The sequence below is a fragment of the Centruroides vittatus genome, unplaced genomic scaffold (assembly GCF_030686945.1).
Source record: "Centruroides vittatus isolate TY-2023 unplaced genomic scaffold, ASM3068694v2 scaffold_769, whole genome shotgun sequence".
NCBI classification, from domain to species: Eukaryota; Metazoa; Arthropoda; class Arachnida; order Scorpiones; family Buthidae; genus Centruroides; species Centruroides vittatus.
In genome coordinates, this window is record NW_027122717.1 from 4,924,664 (window position 1) to 4,945,249 (window position 20,586).

At 30.5% G+C, this 20,586-nt stretch overlaps 1 protein-coding gene across 1 annotated transcript; it reads left to right on the plus strand.

Annotated features, from left to right (window-relative positions):
• Window positions 1–977: 977 nt before the first annotated feature.
• Window positions 978–18,712, plus strand: LOC136989946 (nudC domain-containing protein 1). Its single transcript, XM_067288254.1, has 9 exons — window positions 978–1,095; window positions 10,098–10,252; window positions 10,339–10,512; window positions 10,581–10,782; window positions 10,997–11,179; window positions 11,262–11,475; window positions 14,122–14,266; window positions 14,331–14,447; window positions 18,197–18,712. The coding sequence occupies exons 1-9, from the start codon at window positions 981–983 to the stop codon at window positions 18,665–18,667; spliced, it is 1,776 nt and encodes a 591-aa protein (XP_067144355.1). The 5' UTR covers window positions 978–980; the 3' UTR covers window positions 18,668–18,712.
• Window positions 18,713–20,586: the final 1,874 nt, after the last annotated feature.

The following is a 20,586-nucleotide window of genomic DNA, read 5'->3' on the forward strand; positions in this document are numbered from 1 at the left end:
GTGAAAATTATAGTAAATGGACCTCACGGCACTTGGTGACGAACGTGTGAAGTACGACCATATTCCTGAGAAATTTTCGACAGTCAAACAATAGGAGTGGTATCACCTATATTCTTACACCATGATTACTGCTGAGTACTGTACAGTACATTATACAGATAATTAATAAAATAATGTAAGGTTCGGTACCCCGTACTGCGTATTATCCCTTAGTTCAATTAAGGGAGTTGTGTTACGTAATTTTTGGAGTGGGTTCTTGCAATAGCATTACTGAGCATGGTAGGATTGAGTTGAAAAGTATAAAAATGGTGTTACGTTATTTATGGACGATCCCTTACCGATGATTACTTGAAAGCTACAATTCCGTATATGGTTAATAGGCGTTTTTTCTCTTACTCTCTTGCCCGCAGTGCAAGAGAGTAAGAGATGCAAGTCCATTATGATTTCGGTTAACTAGTCAACAATAGCTACTGCCAGGTTTTGAGGGATCCGATTTGTCCTGATGGATCACTCCGAAAAATATGGTTTTTTTTTTTTTCCTCTTTTTTACCCGTCCGGATTCGATTTCGGATCCTCCAGAGCGGTAGAATGCCACCTTAACACTAATATGCAGTGTAGTAAGATCTCTGTAGAAGCTACATAATAAGAACAAATAATTTATCGAACGTAAAGTTGTAAATACAATATAATAAAATTAATACTTGAATGAGTTTTTAAAATATATTGTTTAAAATGGGAAGTACAATAGTGCAAATAAAATACTGTATTTAATTACATTTACCCACCGCTACACCGAAATGGCGCATCGATTTCACCATCTTTAATATGTTACATTTATATTATATTCGAATTTAATCATTAATAATAATTTTATTTTCTAGGAATGGGATTTAAATTCGATATTAAAATATAATTTAAATTCATTAAACGTTAACTTTTAAGAAATAATTTTTTTTTATTATTAAATAAACGAAGGATTCATGATGGCGACCAGATTAGATTTGAGGCCCAACAGGAATTTGTTAGACTCGAAATTTGAAAGCTATCGCCTTTCTTTAGACCCTCTTCCAATATTAAAACAAAATCTACAAGAAGGTAAATTACTTTTTATTATTTTAATGTTTATATTAATTATTATAACACTGGAATATGAAGCTATGTGACAAATATGACAACGTGTGTGTACATTTTGAATAATGTTTTTTGATGGATCTTGCTTGAGAGTATTCTGAATTAAATTATAAATGATTCACTTAGTTCTGCAGTTATTAAAGCATTATACATTGATTAGTGCAGTGCTATCTTTTCAAATGCAAACTCTTCAATGCTGTGATGATGCTAAATCAGTAAATATTGATGGTAAGATTGCATATGAGTCTGTTGGGACCTTATCAGAGCTATAGACCTTGCCCATAGTTCTAAAAAAAGTCAAAGGAAGTGTGGGCATGGTCTATGGCAGTGGTTCTTGACGATTTTTGTCATGGACCCCTAAAACTCCCGTACCGTGATGGGATGGCCAAGTAGTCGTGTCGGCCTACTGCTCTGGGAAGCCCGGGAGTGAATCTGGATGGGTCGAGAAAGCCCTGGGAATTTTCCAGGTGGTGGACCGTCTGGATATGTCGGACCCTGTTCCTCACCACCCAGCCACCTCATTGTGGACCTGGCTGAACCCATAATGGGCTTGCTAAAAGAGGCCCTCTTAGTGCCCAAGTGGCAGAAAGAGTTAAAAAGAAAAAACCATGATGGACCGTAGACTGCTGGTTGAGAAATGCAGGTATACAGCTCTGAAAAGATCCTGACAGCCTTATTCGTAGCTGCAGTATAACCCACCATTGACTGCCGTAAATCGTTGGGCTATAATTTGGCAATAATAATAATTATCATTTATTGTATTTTATTAAATTGTAATTATTAAATTCAATATGAGATGGCACCTAATGCCTCCCTCTAGGGCAAATTTATTTGTAATTTATTATTATTATTATTATTATTGCCAAATTATAGCCGATGATTTATGGCAGTTGATGGTGGGTTATTTGCTATGTATTGAGTTTAGTAAACTTGTTTGTATTCGTAGCTGCATTTGTATCATTCTTCTAAGTTTATATAACTTATATTGATTTACTTACATTCTACAGTCAATTTGTGAAAGATTCACATGTAATAGCATATTATTATTATTATTGAAGATTCGAGCTACAGTTAATATATATAGAAATAATTCTTTTGCCGGTTGGATGACCGAGGTGGTTAAGTGTTGGTTCATCGCTCTGGGAATGGGATTTAAATCTGTGCAGTCAAAAAATCCTCGGGAATTTTGTGGAGGATGATCTGTTTTGGAAATGCAGGAATAAAAGATTCTCTTAATGTTGACAAGGTGGAAAGAGTAAAAAAAGAAAAAAAATACCATTTCATCATTTTAATACTAATGCTAAATGTGCAGATAATTAGAAATGTAGTAGGCCTAGTAGACAGTTATAAACATCTTAAAAAATTTACATATAATTTGTACTAGTGATAAATCTGAAAATTTGTTATTTTTAGCATTATTATATCCTATTTAATTCTACAGTAAGCATGATTATATTATCATGCTTCTAAAACATGAAATTGAATTTTATTATCCTTGAACACTAGAAAATATGAATGTATATGATTGGAGTTATTTTTTCAATTTATTTAGAAATAAATTTCAGCAATATAATTCTAAATATATACAACATGAATTTAATTATTAATATATCAGAATTTCCAAAGCAAGTAACAATATTTGATGAACTAATTAATTAGGAATAAGTGGAGACTAATATAAAAATTCAAGATGGCTAATAGCCAAGGCATTTAAGGCATCAGCCTTAACTGCCTCAGCTATTGGTCATTTTGAGAAGCTGGGACTGGATCCAGCGAGATGATTGGGCCTGTCTCTCACCACCCAATCATTTTCCATTATGAGATCTGGTTGAATTCATGATGAGTGTGATTAAAAGACCTTCCGAGCCATCCCAGATAAATTTGAATGAATTGGGGCTTTTAGGTACAGTGTTGACTTCAAGCATTTTTCTTTCGGAGTAATATTTTTTTTATAAAAGATTGGTTTGGGACTCCCTGTTAGTGGAGGCCCAGGCAATTACCTTTTTTGCTCATAAGATAATATGCCATTGCTTAGTACATGTAGGGCAGAAAGAGTAAAAAAAATGATCAGATCATTTTAAACTTACATTAATATAATAAAACTCTTTTCCAACTCATTTTATAATATCAAAATAATTTTCTACTAAATTTATTTTTCCAAATCAAAATATCATAATTCAATTAAATTTATAGAAAATTTGCACACAATTTCATCTCTATCAAGGAATTTTAATTAAGTTACCTTTGCATCAGCAAAAAGTTTAAAAGGAACTATAAGTTCCTTTGTGAGATATGATCCTCCAAAACTTCTTTGTGCAGTGCGAAATGACTTATAAAAATAAAAAAAAATTTAATGGCAAAACTTATTGGAACAATACGCTAAAACAGTGTTTAAGATTTAATGTTTTCCTCTTCACAAGAATTCAATACAAAGTGTAATGCCAATATGAGGTCATTTGATGGCATATACTTAAGAGTGCATGTTTAATTTATGCCTGTAGCCTGGTTGTAGCAAAATAAAAATATTTTCTAAATACATATATATAGTATGAAGATATTCCTTTTGGTGAGTGACTGAAAGCAATCTAAAAAGTAAAACCTTTTTGGGTTTGGTTAACTAAAAGGAAATAAAAACATTCATTTTTACCATACACTTAAACAAAAATAAATTAAATTTGAAATAAAATAATCAACTTATCTCACAACAAATTTGTTTAATAACTAATGTTCAATTACAGTTGCAGATCATTATAAGGTTACAAATTCCATGAATTTTAAACAAATTGAACAAAACTTTAAAAACACAAATTCCAATCATTTCAAATTTAAAAGATTCTAAATGATTTATACAAAAATTTATTAAATAAATAAAAATAAAAAATAACAGAATTAAATGCAGATACATACATAACTTTTGATTAACCATATAAGGCCTTCTAGGCATTTGGCAATGAATGTACTGTATATCTGTAATATTAATGCACTCATCTCTCTATTCTTGCTTGTATCTCTAAAGTTTTCATATACAGGCGGCCCTCGACTTTTGCACATAATTGGTTCCTGAAAGTGTGTGCAAATGTTGAATGTTTGAAAGTAGAGGGATCTAAAAAAATATGCACCAAAAACTGGGTTTTAAAGTATTTATTTATCAATATGTATATATAATGAAGTTAACGAGGCATGTTTAAGTGTTTTCGAGTGTTTTTTTTTTTTTTATAAACTTGTTGAGAGTTAGTTAAATACCACTCTTTCTTTTCTTTTCTTGATAAAGATTTCTATAACATGCCATGTCTTTTGGAAACAATCTTTGAAGATATGTTCCCACAATTTTGCATTATTCCTTAATTTTACTTGTATTTTTCAAAATTGAACATATCGTAGATCTGCTTACATCGTACAAACGTCCAATTGAAGCAAAAGATTCACCGTTTTCAGAACATTTAATTATTTCTATCTTTGTCTCAATCGTATAAAGTTTATTAGTCCTTAGCTTCCTTTTGTTCGTATCAACACTACAGTTTTTCCGTTTCTCACTCGTGTTTATCAATTTATAAGAATGAAATATTTAAATGTAAACAAATAAATTGGCAAAACACACAACACATTGACTCACACCCTAATGCAAGGACTGAAACTGTTTCGACATCTTGCTCAGAACAACACAGTAGCGATTCCAAGAAGTCTGCTATTGTAAAAAGTAACTGTATCAAGAATGTAGAGCGAGCTACCGCACTTTGTAGTGTATGATTGTTCTGTATGGAAGCAAATTTTTTTATTATCAACAAAAATATTTAAAAAGTTGAATTTTTAAAAATGTGCAAAAGTCGATGGCTGCCTGTATTCTGCTAGTTTTTTATCTTGCAGTTTCTAATAATTCTACATTTGTTGTTGAGTTACAAAAGATAACAGGGCGTAGAAGAGTTTTTCCTTCTTATGTCATATTGATGTCCTTTTAGCTAACATTGTAATGCATAAATGTTGTTTGTTGTTTTAAAAATTTGCTGCTAGATAAGTTGAGTATTTTATTTCAGTCTAAAATCCAGTTGTAACCTAACAAGAGAGAAATAAATTAAACCATTTATAAACATTTCCATGTATTTGTTATTTTAAATATATAAATGTGAATAGTAAGATGGTTTCATATTTAATTTAAGTCACATTTTTCTAATCTGATAATACAAAGTCTTCCCAAAAGAGTATAGAGTGTCGTTTATCTGAATCAATTGGGGACTGGGGTTGTTCGGATAACCGATTATGTATGAAAAAATATATTAACCTATCCCATGTTGAAAATTTTTCTCTGTTGCGTGTCGCTTCATGTTGAATTTTCGTCGATTTTAAGCCTAACAGAAATTTTCATAATAATAATTGAGGCTATTGTATCGTTAAAAATTATTTCTTTATTTTGTACAAACAAAATAAATATATTGAAAAATATAAAAACAGGAAAATTATACTTTAGAAGTTAATCTAGTATCAAAAACATTCAATTTAGCACGACACAGTCTACCTGAAAGCTTTCGGTTAACCGACGTTTTGGTTGTTTGGCTTTCGGATAAACGACGCTCTACTGTACTACCATTTTGAATTATTGTAATTATGTTAATGAAAACTGTCCAAGTTTTGCATTTGCCCATTACAGTTTCTCAATACACATTGAGAAATTGTAATAGGCAAATGCATACCTCGTATCACATGGCACATTCTTACTATGCTCACTATGACATGTGTTGTCACTCCTCCGACAGCATCCACAATCCTACAGCTCCTGCAGATTTTTCATGTTGCACCATGATGAGTGATTCCAACTTTGTGAACAAAATGCTGTCTTCTCTGTTGTTGAGTTGTCATTTTTGTTTACAGCACTTCTTACCCTCCTATTCACCAACACGAGTTAGAGTTAGGGTTAACTCTTGAGTTATTGGTAAATTGCTATTCACCAACTCCAAATCTCAAGTCAAACAATAATGATTCTAACTCTAGAAAATATCTAGAGTTAGAATTATTAGTGTTTGACTCGAGATTTGGAGTTGGTGAATATGGGGGTTAGAGGTAGTATATAAGATTTTTGAATGGAGATGGGAGGTGAAACTCTATTGAATGGTGTACAGTACTGTACATTGCATACTTTTCAGATAATAATTAACATAAGTACAATAATTTAAAATGACAACAATCAGTTTGGAAGATCCTGTATTATCTTAAAACAATCTTATGAATACTATTAGTCTGTTACCTTTTATAGTAAAATTATAAAAATGTTAAGTATAAGGTTATATATAGATATACTTAAGATATGTAAGTAGACACATTTAAAAGTTGTTATTTTTGGTTGGAAATTAACTAATTATTGATTAATTAAATTACAGAATATGGTTTGCTTAGCTTAGCCTTATCCTTAGTCTTAGCCTGAAAATAATCTACTTTTAAGATACATTTAGCTATTAAAAGTTAGACCAGTTTATTGTAAGATAAGTCTGTCTGATACTAAGAATCTGTTGTCATTTTGACTAGTGAACATAATTATGTTACATTTAATTTCTCAACAAATTCTTCATTGGTATGAGAAAACAGATTTATTTGTTCAGCTTTCACTTGTTTTTCTTTTTGAAAATTAAAGGGGAAATTAATGTACTAAGTTTTTTGTTGATAAAATTAGAATTAAAGTACTGTTCAATCACAGATCCCAGAGCCCCAGTTGGAGGATTTCAAGGAACAATCTATTTCCTCGCTGGGCAAAAAAAGTAGAACAAATGCAAATTGATGTGCATTGTTAAACATTGTTGTTAACCTATAGTTTATCATTTTTCTTTCTTTACTATAGTGTACATTTGTATAACGTAATTACACTTGCGTATTATGGCGTTACCTATGGTGAATTTAAAGTATAAATGAATTTACAAGCACTTTTGATAGAATAAAGCTACCATCATCAGGTGAATGTTGAATACAATGGTTTTCAAATTCTGAACTGTCGAACAACTTATGAAATTCTACGAAGCATATGGATGGAATACTGATATAAATTTGAAAAAGAATAAGAATTCAAAAATGTTTTGAACAGTAATATGAGTGACATAATTCCCCAAATATTCATAGAGAGCGATAATGATGTTTTAGAGATGTGGATTAGATTGCTTGAATAACGTTGTCCATATTTGCGGGATTTCAAGAGTTGTTGTGTTGCACAGTGTTAAAGCCGATATGTAGGGGTTCTCCCAAATAAATAATTTTTTCCAATTGCTACCATCATCAGGTGAATGCTATCAAAAGTGCTTGTGAATTCATTTATACTTTAATTTCACCGTAGGTAATGCCACAACACCCAAGTGTAATTATGTTACATAGTTAAGTGTTGGTGTGAAGTGTACTGTACATTACTTTTATTAGTGTACATTTGTATTGAATTCATTTGATGATGGATCTGGCACCTTCTGTGAGTTCAGATAATAAACAGTCAAAGTAAATATATTATTCACAATGTATGTACATAATATAATATTACTTGTAAGCAATGCATTCAAATTAACTAATAAGTATAGATTCTAAACAGTAGATTGTTAATATGATAACTATTAATTAAGTTTAAGTTCAATTGCAAATTTGTTTACTGATGTAAACTAACTCATTTTCTGAGGTAACTACCTTATTTTCATAATGGACTTGTCTTTTTCGCCTATGCAGTAATGTTTAGGGTTCTCTCGTCCATGGTCAGACAATACAAAAGTTTATATAAGCCATTTAAATTCTGTCATAGGAAAAACATTATTCCATTCCTGTGAGGGAATCTAGCTTTAAATTTAATCAGAATATTTATATTTTATCACTGATTGTTTCCAATTCTTCATCCATTCCTGCTACCAATGGATGCAATGGATGTTACTTGCATCAGGGTTGACAGATCTGATATATCTTTCACAAGTAAACATGTATCATATAGCATATTATGATAAGCATGTTTTGATCTGTTGATGAATTGCACTGTGTGATCACAATATTAACTGTAAAAAATATAGTAATGCTCTTTTCTTCATAATGTAGAAAACTTTTAAGCATGATCTTTTCTGCATTAAAAAGCACTTTTAATGCATACACTCATTATATAAATATATAATTAAGTTGAAATTAGCATGCCCTTTACAATTACATTTTTGTGCATTGTTTACAATATTTGATTAGGAAGGGGTGGCAGAAAATTTTCCTTTTATAATATAATTATTTTTAGGGTCTTAATGATATTTTTGGTAATCAGTTAATAATGTTGATATATTGTATATGCAAAAAGCTTTTGTTAGATAAAAATCTATATTTAAATATTGTAAACTGATAAGATAATGAATATATCACTCCACATCATTATCATTTTACAAAATATGTTATAGAGAATGTAAAATGAAGGAGATATTTTGACATAATAATTGATTGCAATGCTAAGAAGCAACATTAATCACATTATATCGTTACACTTCTTAATGGCAATTAAGAAATTTAAGCAATATTTTGTATTTTATAATATAATTATTTAAATTTGCCATTGTATATTATTCTTTGAATCTTAAGTTACATAAACATTTAAAATGCATATTGATTGTCTTAATTAATTAATCACATCTTTTTTCTTTTTATTTTATCATTGTCACTCAAATACAGTAAAAGTTTAAGGGGTAAAGATATCCCAACTTCTAGTTAATGCATTTAATATCTGACTTTCTCAAAATTTTCTGTGACTAAATTTACCGTTAACAGGCCATTTCTTGAAAATCTATATACAGAATGATTACAAAATTGTAAACAGTTTATGGCACTTTTGGTTACATTCTGAAAGTGTCCTCTTGTGTCCACTCAGAACACTGGTAACAATACAGTATCAGTGAAAGGATGCTGGTGTGATTATGATGGCATAGAGCTATAATGTTTGTTTATCTTAATCATCTGTATTCATGTAGAATAAAAAAGAAAATGGTAACCATGGACCTATCTAAGGGCAGAGGATACATGGGAAAATGGTTTGAGTTAAACTTGCCAGCAGTTCCAGCTTAATGAGACTATTTTATGGAAAATTCTATGTACTGTTCTTGGGATCTGTTGACAGCTTTGAGTTAATCCAGTTTAACTTTTTTACTGTATAACAAGTAAAACTATTGTAAAATGCTAGAATTGGAACAAGTTTTGTGAATCCATTGTGAAAATTTACATATCAAAGGAGACAACATCAAAGAAATAAGCTTGTTGCATTACGAAATTCATTACTGTATATTACTTCAAACTTTTCTCAAGGAGTTATTGTATTTATTCTCTGTAATATTTTTAAGAGGAATTTCTTCTCATCAGTAGTATGCTATAGATGTTTAATTGTAAATTTTTGAAAATTTCTATTGAATATGTAAATGTCCATCTCATGGTCATATGGTCTAGAAGTTAAGAAGTTGGCCTACCACTCTGAGGGACTCTGAGATCAAATCCAGAGTTGAAAAACCCAAGGAATTTTTTGGGGGTGATCTGCCCTTTGCTGTCAGCCACCAAACAATGGGCTTGATTATAAAAAGCTCTCTTGGTGCCTGTAGGATGTCCATTCTTGAAGATAGTCTGTTAACAGGTCAAAAACATTAATTTATTCTTCAACTTCTGCTGCTAAAGGTGTATTGATTAATTCAACAGTTTAATCTAATTTTAATACATTGATATTTTATTCATAGACGAGTGTTGAATCATTGCTTTCTGCAGTTTTCAATATATTTTATAGCTATTTTTAATGTAGTCAGCAGATTACAAATGGTTTTTTTCTTTAAAATATTTTTTGATATTATTAAGCTTTATATGTAAAATTATTATACTTATGAGAAGAAACTATTCATATAAATATTTATTACATGCTGTTTTATTATATAATTCCAAGAAGATTAATTTTCTTTTATAGCTAATATGATTTAAGTAAGATTTTAAAATGTATTTTTCTATTTATTTAGGAGTTCAAAATGTCGATTTGGGAGAAGATAGATTCTCATATTTGGAAATATCCATGTCTGGTCTTTTCAATCACTTAAATCAAGATCCTTGGGCCTTAAACTGTTTATTTTATGTAAATGAAAGTCACCACATATGTTGGATTTGCCTTTCACAGGTTACAAATGGATTAATAAAATGAAATAATGAATTTATGTGAAGCAAATCAGCACATTAATGTGCATAACATTTATATTTCTATAGGATGGCAGATTGACGGATAGAAAGTTTGTGTGGCAAATTCCTGTCGAATCTGGTAATTTTTCGTCTAATGCGAGTATCAGCTTTCCAGGAATGGAGTGGGCCATTGTCAGTAATGGAAGTAGAACAATTTACATTCTTAATACACCAAGCAGGAGTCAGGGTGAACCGTGGCAGGCAAGTATGTTCACTCTTTTAATGTATGTCTTGATGTTATAGTAACTTGATATCGTATTTAATTGCAGCTTTGTTTTACCTATGAAGTGGATGGCTGTTCTTCGCAGTCTCTTTTATTCAATAGTATTTACAGTAGTTATCCAAGCAGAAATCAAATAGATTGTGTTCTTGCTCACATTTCAAAACCACATAATGTACAAGGAAGTTGTAAACTACCTGAAACAACAATTCACTTTATACTAGTTCTAGAATGGTTGACATTTACTTGTGGTAAGTATTAAATTATTAGATGAAATTTAACACAATTATTTTGCTGCAATTTAAACTTCTAATATAGTTCACAAGATAAATTCATGTATTGAAATTAGATTACTGTTAGAGTGTGCTCAGATTTAACAAGTCAAAAATAATTATGATGATTTTCATTAATTAGCAAGAAATTAATTAATATTTTAAAAAGTATTAAATTTATATAATTTAATAGCTGTAGGAAATGATAATAATGTGTGGAATTTGAAACGTCTGAGGCGTCTAGTAGGGAGTAGCATACCAAATTATGTTGTAATTGAACCAGGAGGAAGTGCATTGTGTATTGCAACAGAAAAAGAATTTAGTTTTATATATGACTCAGGAAAGCAAGAAGAAATTACAGTCGAAGAACAGAAAGGTAAACACTATACTTTCTTCCTTAGAAATTGATAGTGTTTATATAAAATTTTTAAATAAACAAACTTTTTTAAATATTTTAGTGACGATATTACCACCATTATACACATATATACAGTCTATGGAAGATGTCAATGTCATATTTCGTCTTCCAGAAAATATTAATACAAGTGACATATCAGTCATTATACAGTCATCTCATTTAGAAGTTAAGTTTAAAGGTAAAACTGTATTGGAAGGACCTTTATGCAACACTGTTAATGTTGATGCAAGTACATGGATAGTAGATGGAGAAAAGTGAGTTTATTTTTATTATTATTTTTTTGATATATTTTGTATTTGGTTATAGAATTAATAAAAACATATAAAAACTTGTCTTTAACATAATATCCAAATATTTTAAACTACTTTTTGTTTGTAATAAGTAAATTAGAAAAATTTAGTTAGAATATTGAGATTATAACAGTAACCCTTTATCCACGACATCTTGTTTACGCTTATTTTCTGATTCCTCCCAAGGCAATATAGGTCAGTCAGGCAATATTATTTTAAAAATTCTCCAAAAATCAAATTATCATTATATCTGTATGAAAAAAATCACATACATTTATTAATATCTTTAGTTTTAAATACGATATTTTTCAATACATTTTATTAGAAAAATTTATAAGAAAAAAATAATATATATCAGAACTGACACACAAACTTGATAATTTGTAACATTTTGTGAAAATTAACATTGTCTAGTTAGCTAGTTGTTTGCTGGCAGTGAGCCAGGAAGACATAGAATATTGTTTTGTACAATTCCATATAAAACATACAAGTAGGTTTATTCATTGTGAAATTATCGCACATTATATCAAACATGTGTTTGAAATCAAAATTTTATTCTGCCATCAACTAATATAATAAACTAATATACTTCATTCACTTCATATCGAACAAGATTATATATTTTTGTAATAAACATATGATTACCAGTAGCAATACATATAACATTTGCAGATATTTTCGATTAAAATAAAAAATAAAAAAATATATAAAATATCAGAACTGAAGACCACAACTTGAATATTTATAACACGTTGACTTATTATAGTAATATTATTGCATGAATATGCTAAAAATGAAATAAAAAATTACCAGAAAGCAATAAATTAAGAAAAAAAAAGCATTAATTAAAATTTTTTAAGTCAACAAAACACCACCTGGATAAAAATATGTAAAACAGACGATAGACAAGATGATGCCGTCAAGTGCTGACATCTGTTGTTGATAAATTTTACAAAAATCGATATTTACCAAAGTAACAATGAATCAGTACCCTCAGAGTTTTGCTTAACAAGCCAGGGTACCGATTGATCAGTAACTTCGGGGGCAAAGGGTTAATATGATTAGCCAATCAAGTGTATTGGAGTTCTCATTATCCAAGGTAGAATGGATCAAGGGTTCCTCAGATATCAAGAATTTAGATAACAGAATATTTGACAAATTGTTAAATAAACTGGATTTGGATGCATTAACATGCTCATGTATTCTATTTTTATATTATGGCTAATTATTAAACATAATGACTTTAATAAATATAATGAAACACAGTCATAAATAAAAGTATGATTTAAGTAAATATGCCTACAGTTAGTTAAAATGTCTTTCATCTTTTTTAAAACATCTAGAAGTCATCAGATCCTCTTTTGTATACTGAACATTGCCCAATCAAAATTCATTGAATGTGAAATTCCCAAAATTTTGATTAGATTGCTTTGATGACTCAGAATCATTTCTTTGTTTCTTTCTACAACTAGTTTATCTGGATGGGGATCTGTTGATTCATGGCCTTCTTTAAAATGCTCATGCTATTCCTACACTTGTGTACACAACATGGTGTTATTACTATATGCTTCTTTAACCAGATTTAGTACAGCTTTTAGCAAGATTAATAAGGTATCACAAGAATTAAAAGAATTCTGATAGCATGCAATGTAAAAAAAACAATCTGTTTAGCATTTGCATAAACTAAGATCTATTTTTATGTACAGTAGAATTGAATTAAGAAGGCTTATGGAGAAAAAATTGGAACATTTTAAGTTAGAGGTGTAAATTTTTCTTGTATAAAACATTTAAGAAAATTTCCTGATTAATTATATGGACACTCTTGGTTATAACCAGAACGTGAACTTGCTTATGAAAAAAGAAAAAAATGATATTAGTATGACTTTAGGCTTTGAAACACAGATTTTTGCAATTTATTTACATTGTTACCATATAACCAACAGCAAGTTCTGACAAGTCCTATCAACATGTGGGTGACACTGGAAGTAACGTATCTGTAGATCTGTAGTTTTATTCATGAGTGCCATACAACATATTTTTTTGTTGCATAACAAAATAGATGAAGCAGGCTACATTAGACATATATGTAAATAAATAGATACAATATTCCTCTACATTACAGCTTATATAGTAAATAAATATGAATTATTGAAAGAAAACCCATAGTATTTTCATTTCTGTTTAAGAAGCTTTTTAAATTGGTCCCTTGAAAATCTTCTTAATCAAGTTCTGTTGTAGCAAATACATTAGCTTATTTGTTTAAAAATTGCATTTTTCAACGGATTATTTACAATTTAAAAAATATAATAACAATAGACCCAAACTTTGTTTGTATTTAAATTTTATCCTTTTTTTAAATTCCAGCCAGAGAGAGATAGTTAACAAAATAGTCTTTTACATTAAGTTATCTTCATTTATTGAAATTCTTTACAGAAGTGTGGTTGAGTATAATTTGCTACGATTTCCTGTCTTTCTAGTGATAATGAAACACTCAAACTGTTCTTGTAGTGAGATCTAAATATTTATTTCATGAACCAATAGAATGATTTTCTAACACTTCTATTTATATTATAAACTAACACATGGATGGTATTTTTGATTTTTATTTAGACTTGAAGTAACTCTCAGTAAATCAGAAGTGGGATTATTATGGTCTGAATTAGTAATAGGAAACACTCGTGGGGAAGAAGTTATGGATCCTTCCTTAGTAGCGGAGATTCATAATCGTTTGGCTCACCTCACAAGTGAAGTCGAGGTATATCTTTTATTTATTATAAAATAATTTTATTGTTGTTTTAATGGTAATTACTATATTTTAGGTAAATGACAAAAATAAACCTCCATTTAATGCTCAACAATTAGAAGAATGTGATATTTCAAATGAATTTTTTCTTTTTATGAGACTGGATGGAAACACTCACAGAGTAACACATCATGTAATGTATTATTTTTATACTGTATAATATTATTATTAACTCTTTAAACTCAGAATCAGTGAATGGGAAACTTGTTTGACTAGTTTTGCTATACAAGTTCCCCTTGTAGCTTGAAGGGTAAAAACAATATTTAAAACTTTTTTCTAAATTCCTTTGAGGTCCTGTTCATGTGGTATAATTCTCTAATGCCTATTTTTTTCGAGGGCTTTTCATAACAATTTCTTTTGGTCTGTTATCATATGCTTTCACCAGGTCAAAGTCATATTGATTTGTTCTTGACAAATTCTGAAAAACTGCATGGTAAACTAGTGATACAAGATTGAACATTACTAAATCTGCACTTTCTCAAGTTTTGTTCCTAATTAATATGCTGTAATTTCTAAATATGTATGACAAACCCAGTGGTAAACAATGCACAAACTACATAGCAATTTTTAAAAAACGAGATATCAAATACCTGTGTTTCATTCCACTGGCATCTTTTCTCCCCTTAGTATTTTATTGAAGATATTGGAACAACAAAATTGTAATATTCATGACCATGTGTTTCCACATTTCTTGGTCTTGGCACACTTCCTATTCTTTCTTAAGTCATTATCATTGTGTATACATTGATCCAAATGGCATTTTGAAAGGCTTCTAAGGGAGGACAAATTTTTTTTGGTCCTGTTTTGGTCTCAGCTTCAATAATTATCTATCTTTCACTTGTACATATTCTTCTTGTTCTTTGAGCTCAGTTACTTAAGGTATAATTTTCTTTCCTTTCTCCTTCATTGTTACCTTTACTTTTCCTATTAAAGTGCATTCATTTCCTCCATAATGGTTTTATCCTTAGTAGGTCGATTAAAATTCTCATTCCATTTATCCATATCCACAAACAACTCCTTTGAATACTCTTACAGTACATTATTCATTTTAAAGCTTTTTTCTGCTGCCATTTATGAATGTATATATTTCAATCAGCTTTTTCCCCCATTATCATATTTCTCACTCTAGAGCAGAGGAACATAATCATGGGAAACTTTCTTGGAATTGTCTCTCTCAATTTATCCCAGAAGTAATTCTTTCCCTTCCTCAACGAATTATCTATTGAAGCATTTGTATGAGCTGAGTTTTGAGTTGTGATCCATAATCTTTTACAACTAAAAATTTGAGTATGCTTTGGCTAATCAATAATAAATTATGGGGATCATAAAAATGTGACTTTTTCAATATGGCATACTTGTTAATAGGTGATTATTAACTATATATGAAAAATGTTCTTACCACAACAGACATTTTAAATTTAATTTTTGTTCTAAATGTCCATTAATATTTTTTTAAATCATCTATATTTATACTCAGTTATCTAAATATATAAAATACTTGTCCTGACTGAATAACTGACTGATTGATTCATTCATTCATTCATCATTGCCCAGAGCAAATTGCTGAACTTAGAGGTGAAATTTGGTACACAGTTAGGGTATGCCATGAGAATGCACACTAAGAAGAGATTTTTTTGAAATTTCCCTGCGGGAGAGAGCATTAACGCTTAACCTGAAGAACAGCTTCTACTGTACTATTTTAGATGTGATTTTTTTTTGTTTTCAACTACATTTAGTCTTCATTGAGTACTTCATTGAGTACTGATTTATCAATTTAATACCATTTCAGACATTGTTATAAATATTTTTATATATTTCGATTTTTTAATCAAATGTTTGAACCATTTTAAATTCAAGTTTGTTATTGCATATTGGTTCAATTATGGAACGATTGTAAATGTTCCAGAAAATTGATCAAATTGAAAACAGTTTGTTTGATTCTCAGCAGTAGATGTTATATAACAATTACTATGATTGTTGAAACATTGAATATAAATGGTGTTTGCTTGCAAAATCTGTGAGAGCGAAGTCGCAGGTAACAGCTAGTCTAAAATAAATATAGGATTATTATTATGATAAAAAAACCAAAAATTATAATTTTGAAATCCAGAATTTTCTTTATATTCTTTCTTCCACTGTTTAGCATAGATTCAGCTTTCTTACATGGCCTAAAATCTTGAAGTCATGGGTAATCATGAATTTTGAAAACATAAGAAATAGGAACTTAAAAGCACTTCTTACAGAACAATTGTCTTTCCTAACCCTTACACCAAGCTAGTTGCCAATTTTGAAGACAACTCTATTCTCTTGAGCTATATACAAAGTCTTGTACTCAAGAAGAATTTGTTGACTTTTTTCCAGTACTTCCTTTTAAACATTACATCACTTTTTACATTTTTCTAGTACAAAGGAAGTATTCAAAAAGTAAGCTTTCCTAGTTCTTTTTTTCATCTTTCTCAAACATTTTTTGACACTTGTGGGACTCATCTCTCTTCTGGAAAAGAAAATCCAAAGAAAAATTGAACTTGGGTTTTATTGTTAATTCAACACAGTTTTGCTTTAAACAACAAATTAAGACTGTTTAGCCTTGAAAAATGTAAGTAACAGTTTTTAAATCTGTGTAATTTTGCAATTTGAACACTGTATACAATTTCATTAGTGGTGGCATGGACATTATTATGGAGCACATTCATTTTTGACAAAAGAATCTGTAAATGTGTCACCTATCTTTGGTAAAGTCATTATTTTAATGATAAGGACATAAAATAAATATACTAACCCAAATTAACTAATTTTCAAGAGTTATCAAAAATGCCTCTTTGTACTTGTACTTTTTAACCTGCTATACACATTTTTCAGACTCCTTTGCAGAATGAACTGAAAGCATCAAAGTTACCAAATTCCAGCTTATGTCATTGTTGAGGGTTAGGACATGACATTAACCTTATTATTTTGATAGAAAGTACAATCTACATTATAGAACATAATTGTGTTTCAGAAAAGATTAGGCTCCTCTGGATATGCATTGCAGTTTTAGCATATTGTCTCACTATACCAACAATTATTATTGTTTCCAGTAAATTCTAACATTACCAAAGAAAGCCCATGCGTGAGGGTAGTAGTCAAAACAATCTTCAATTTTAAATCCTTTTGATTATGAACTTACAAATGAAAATCAGGAATTGGATGTCCTCAGATTCTTTATAATTCCATTATACAGTAAAATGTATCTTTTCCTCTTTTCTTAGTACTGTTTTTTGGTTGCTGGAACATACAGGATAGATGTTATTTTCTGTTGAATTTAAAGGACACAGCATCTCTGCCTTATAGTTTCTTAATAGGAACTCCCAACTTGAAAGAACAGGGTGAGTTATCTTACTTTGATTGATAGACAGGTCAACAGTGAGCTATCATTGAGACTGCTACAGGTAGGGCCAACTAAGATCTATTGTTTGTCAAGGTGAAAATACCTTTGGTAGGGCATTTTACTACTATAAAAAACACTGACAAGATTATTTAAAAATAAGTTGAAGGACACCTGTGTCCTAAATCATATAATTTGCAGTTACTTTTCTCTCTAACTGGACACTTGGCCTACCATAGGCTGTAATATTATTGAATTTGTGGTTCCCAAGTGCAGTGGTATAACCAAAAGTTGCCCATTACATCAGTTTAAAAATCCTACACTAGGAGTGTCACAAATGTCTATAATTACAGCACAATATGTAATTTTTTTTCAATTCTTTGTCTATTTGAAATGTACTCTTGGGGAGTTTAGTTGAAGATTAGATATTTCCATTCTGCACTACTATTATAACTTTTGTTGTTTGACCATATTTTTAATATCATTATTTCACTTCGAATTCCAAAATCATTTTTCAGATTAATCTAAGTGGACGTCAATGGCTCTTCAACACCACACATTCAACGGAATCTTTGCCAGTGTTGTGTCTTCGTTACGACGTCGATGGTCTCATCTGGCAACCGAAGAACATTGTCAGCGAAGGAGAGGATGAACATTTCAAGTTAGAACACATCGCCACGTATCCAGCTCTAGGATACGTCGTGGCATCCAAGCAAGACAGGAAGTTCATTTCCGGATCGCAGGACTTTAGCTTTGCTGCAGTCTGCGACAGCATCAGACACGTTTACATTTACAGGCAGCCAGAAAGTCTCAGTTCCTCCATAGAACTGCGAAACCGTAAGACGGGAAAGGAAATATCGCACATTGCCAAGCAATACGTCGTCAATTTGGAGAACTGCGCTGGGATTTTAGGTTTTCAGGCGAGTAAAAATTGCATCTTTGTTCTGGGAAGAAAGACTTTATATGCTATTAAAATAATAGAAAGTTGATTGTACTTTATCTTTCTTAGTAAATAAAAACTCATCAATCATCAAGAGTCAATTACTTTGTATTCTGTATTATCCATTAAAAATAGGTTTTCTTTTTTAAAAATTCAAAATGAAACCATAACTTAAGCCATTTTAAATTAATTTTTTCATTCAAAAGGTTTGTCAAAATTAATGTGAACATTATCAAGTAAAATAGTCAATTAAGGTTGGATATACCAAAGTGAAATGACTGTTTTGTTGTTTATTGGTATGAATTTGAACAAAAAATTGCCTTAGATAAGATTTATTTTGTGAATAATGTAAATTATTTACTTGTACATCATGTGTGACAAAATAAACTTGTTTGCAGTAATTAATTTCACTGTTTTCACTCTGCTTAGCCATTTGCAGAATACCACTAAATTCAAACATTACTTCATAATTGAAGTTTAGACAGACTCAAAAATGTTATTTTTTGTAAATAATCTTTTAATCCTTATTACACCACCACAGAAGTAACAGTTAACATGGTTTTTGAAGAAATTGCTTCTTAAAAACAAAGGTAAAAAATTGGTAAAAAATTCACAATGTTAAATTTTACCAATTTTTTACCTTTGTTTTTAAGAAGCAATTTCTTCAAAAACCATGTTAACTGTTACTTCTGTGGTGGTGTAATAAGGATTAAAAGATTATTTACAAAAAATAACATTTTTGAGTCTACATTTTCTTCATAATTGAAGTTTAGACTATCCTGAGTATTCACAAAAAATTGTAACAATATTCAAACATTACTGGTTTGCTTGGACAATTTTTTAGAATTAATTAATATCCAGTACCTTATATAATATAGCATGTTCTCTGGCATTTTACACTTAGCCTCATAAATAAAAAATGGACAGTTGATGAGAATATTATAATTAGTGTTGACTTAATGTGCAAGCTTGATTTATCCAGAAGAGTGCCTGTAAACAAGAATTTGTGCAATACATTTACAAAAGAAAGTTACACACCCACAGAATTATCCTATCACTGCAAAACTCTGCAGCTAAGTTTGTAAATGATTAATGCCACGATTGCCTTAAAATTTCCATTTCGGCATCCTATGCAAAGGTTTCCAAAGAATTAGAGTTCAGAATTTTTAATATACCTGTTTGGAGGTCTTCAAATGCCAGGCATACCTGTACAATGCAGTCAAAAAACATTACACATAGCTGGTAGAATTTGAAAAAGGTCCCATCATTCGACCAAGGAAAGCAGGATGGCCAAATTGCCTGCCATATCAGCTATTCCGACTCAACTGTGAGTGTGTTTGGGTCAATGGGTGTGCAAGTGCACATATACATATCTCTCCTGATATCTGTGTGGGGTGCCAGAGCCGATTATCTAATATTGAGATAAATGCAAACTGCTGCAATAAGATCTTTGTCTACCATCTGGAGACAAGTGGAAGTGTTCACTACAGAATACTTTCTCTTCTCATATCATTGGCAGGCAACCAGAAGAGGAAAATTTGCATGCACAATGACTGCTACATGTCCCTCCATCAGCACTTCAACACTGTTGGTTTCATTTGATGGACATGACAGATTTGCAGTGGTGCCATGACAAGCACAGTCTGCTATACACTGGAAGCACATTGTCTTCAGTGATGTATCCTGGTATCATTTGAGAACAATCACCATGTTAGTATGTTTAGGTCCATTTCAATTCTGCCTTTACTGTTGAGCAACACACAACTTCTCAGACCAGCATGCCAACAATGAGACAAATATGCCAGTCATATAACAGTCAATCGCACCTAACAATAGTATGAGAGACAGCCATACCATCAATGCCCCAGGAAATCCAGCACCTTCATATTGCCTTTTATGGCAGGGCTGAAAACAGTCATTTTCCAGAAAGAGATAATGCTGCTGCACGCGCGCACACATTTGTGAGAA

What these genes read in the sequence shown, in the direction of transcription:
- LOC136989946 (XM_067288254.1), top strand. Translation starts at nt 981, where the DNA reads ATGATGGCGACCAGATTAGATTTGAGGCCCAACAGGAATTTGTTAGAC. An exon ending in AAAACAAAATCTACAAGAAG is followed by an intron (nt 1,096 to 10,097) that starts GTAAATTACTTT and finishes CTATTTATTTAG; the next exon opens with GAGTTCAAAATGTCGATTTG. An exon ending in TGGATAGTAGATGGAGAAAA is followed by an intron (nt 11,476 to 14,121) that starts GTGAGTTTATTT and finishes ATTTTTATTTAG; the next exon opens with ACTTGAAGTAACTCTCAGTA.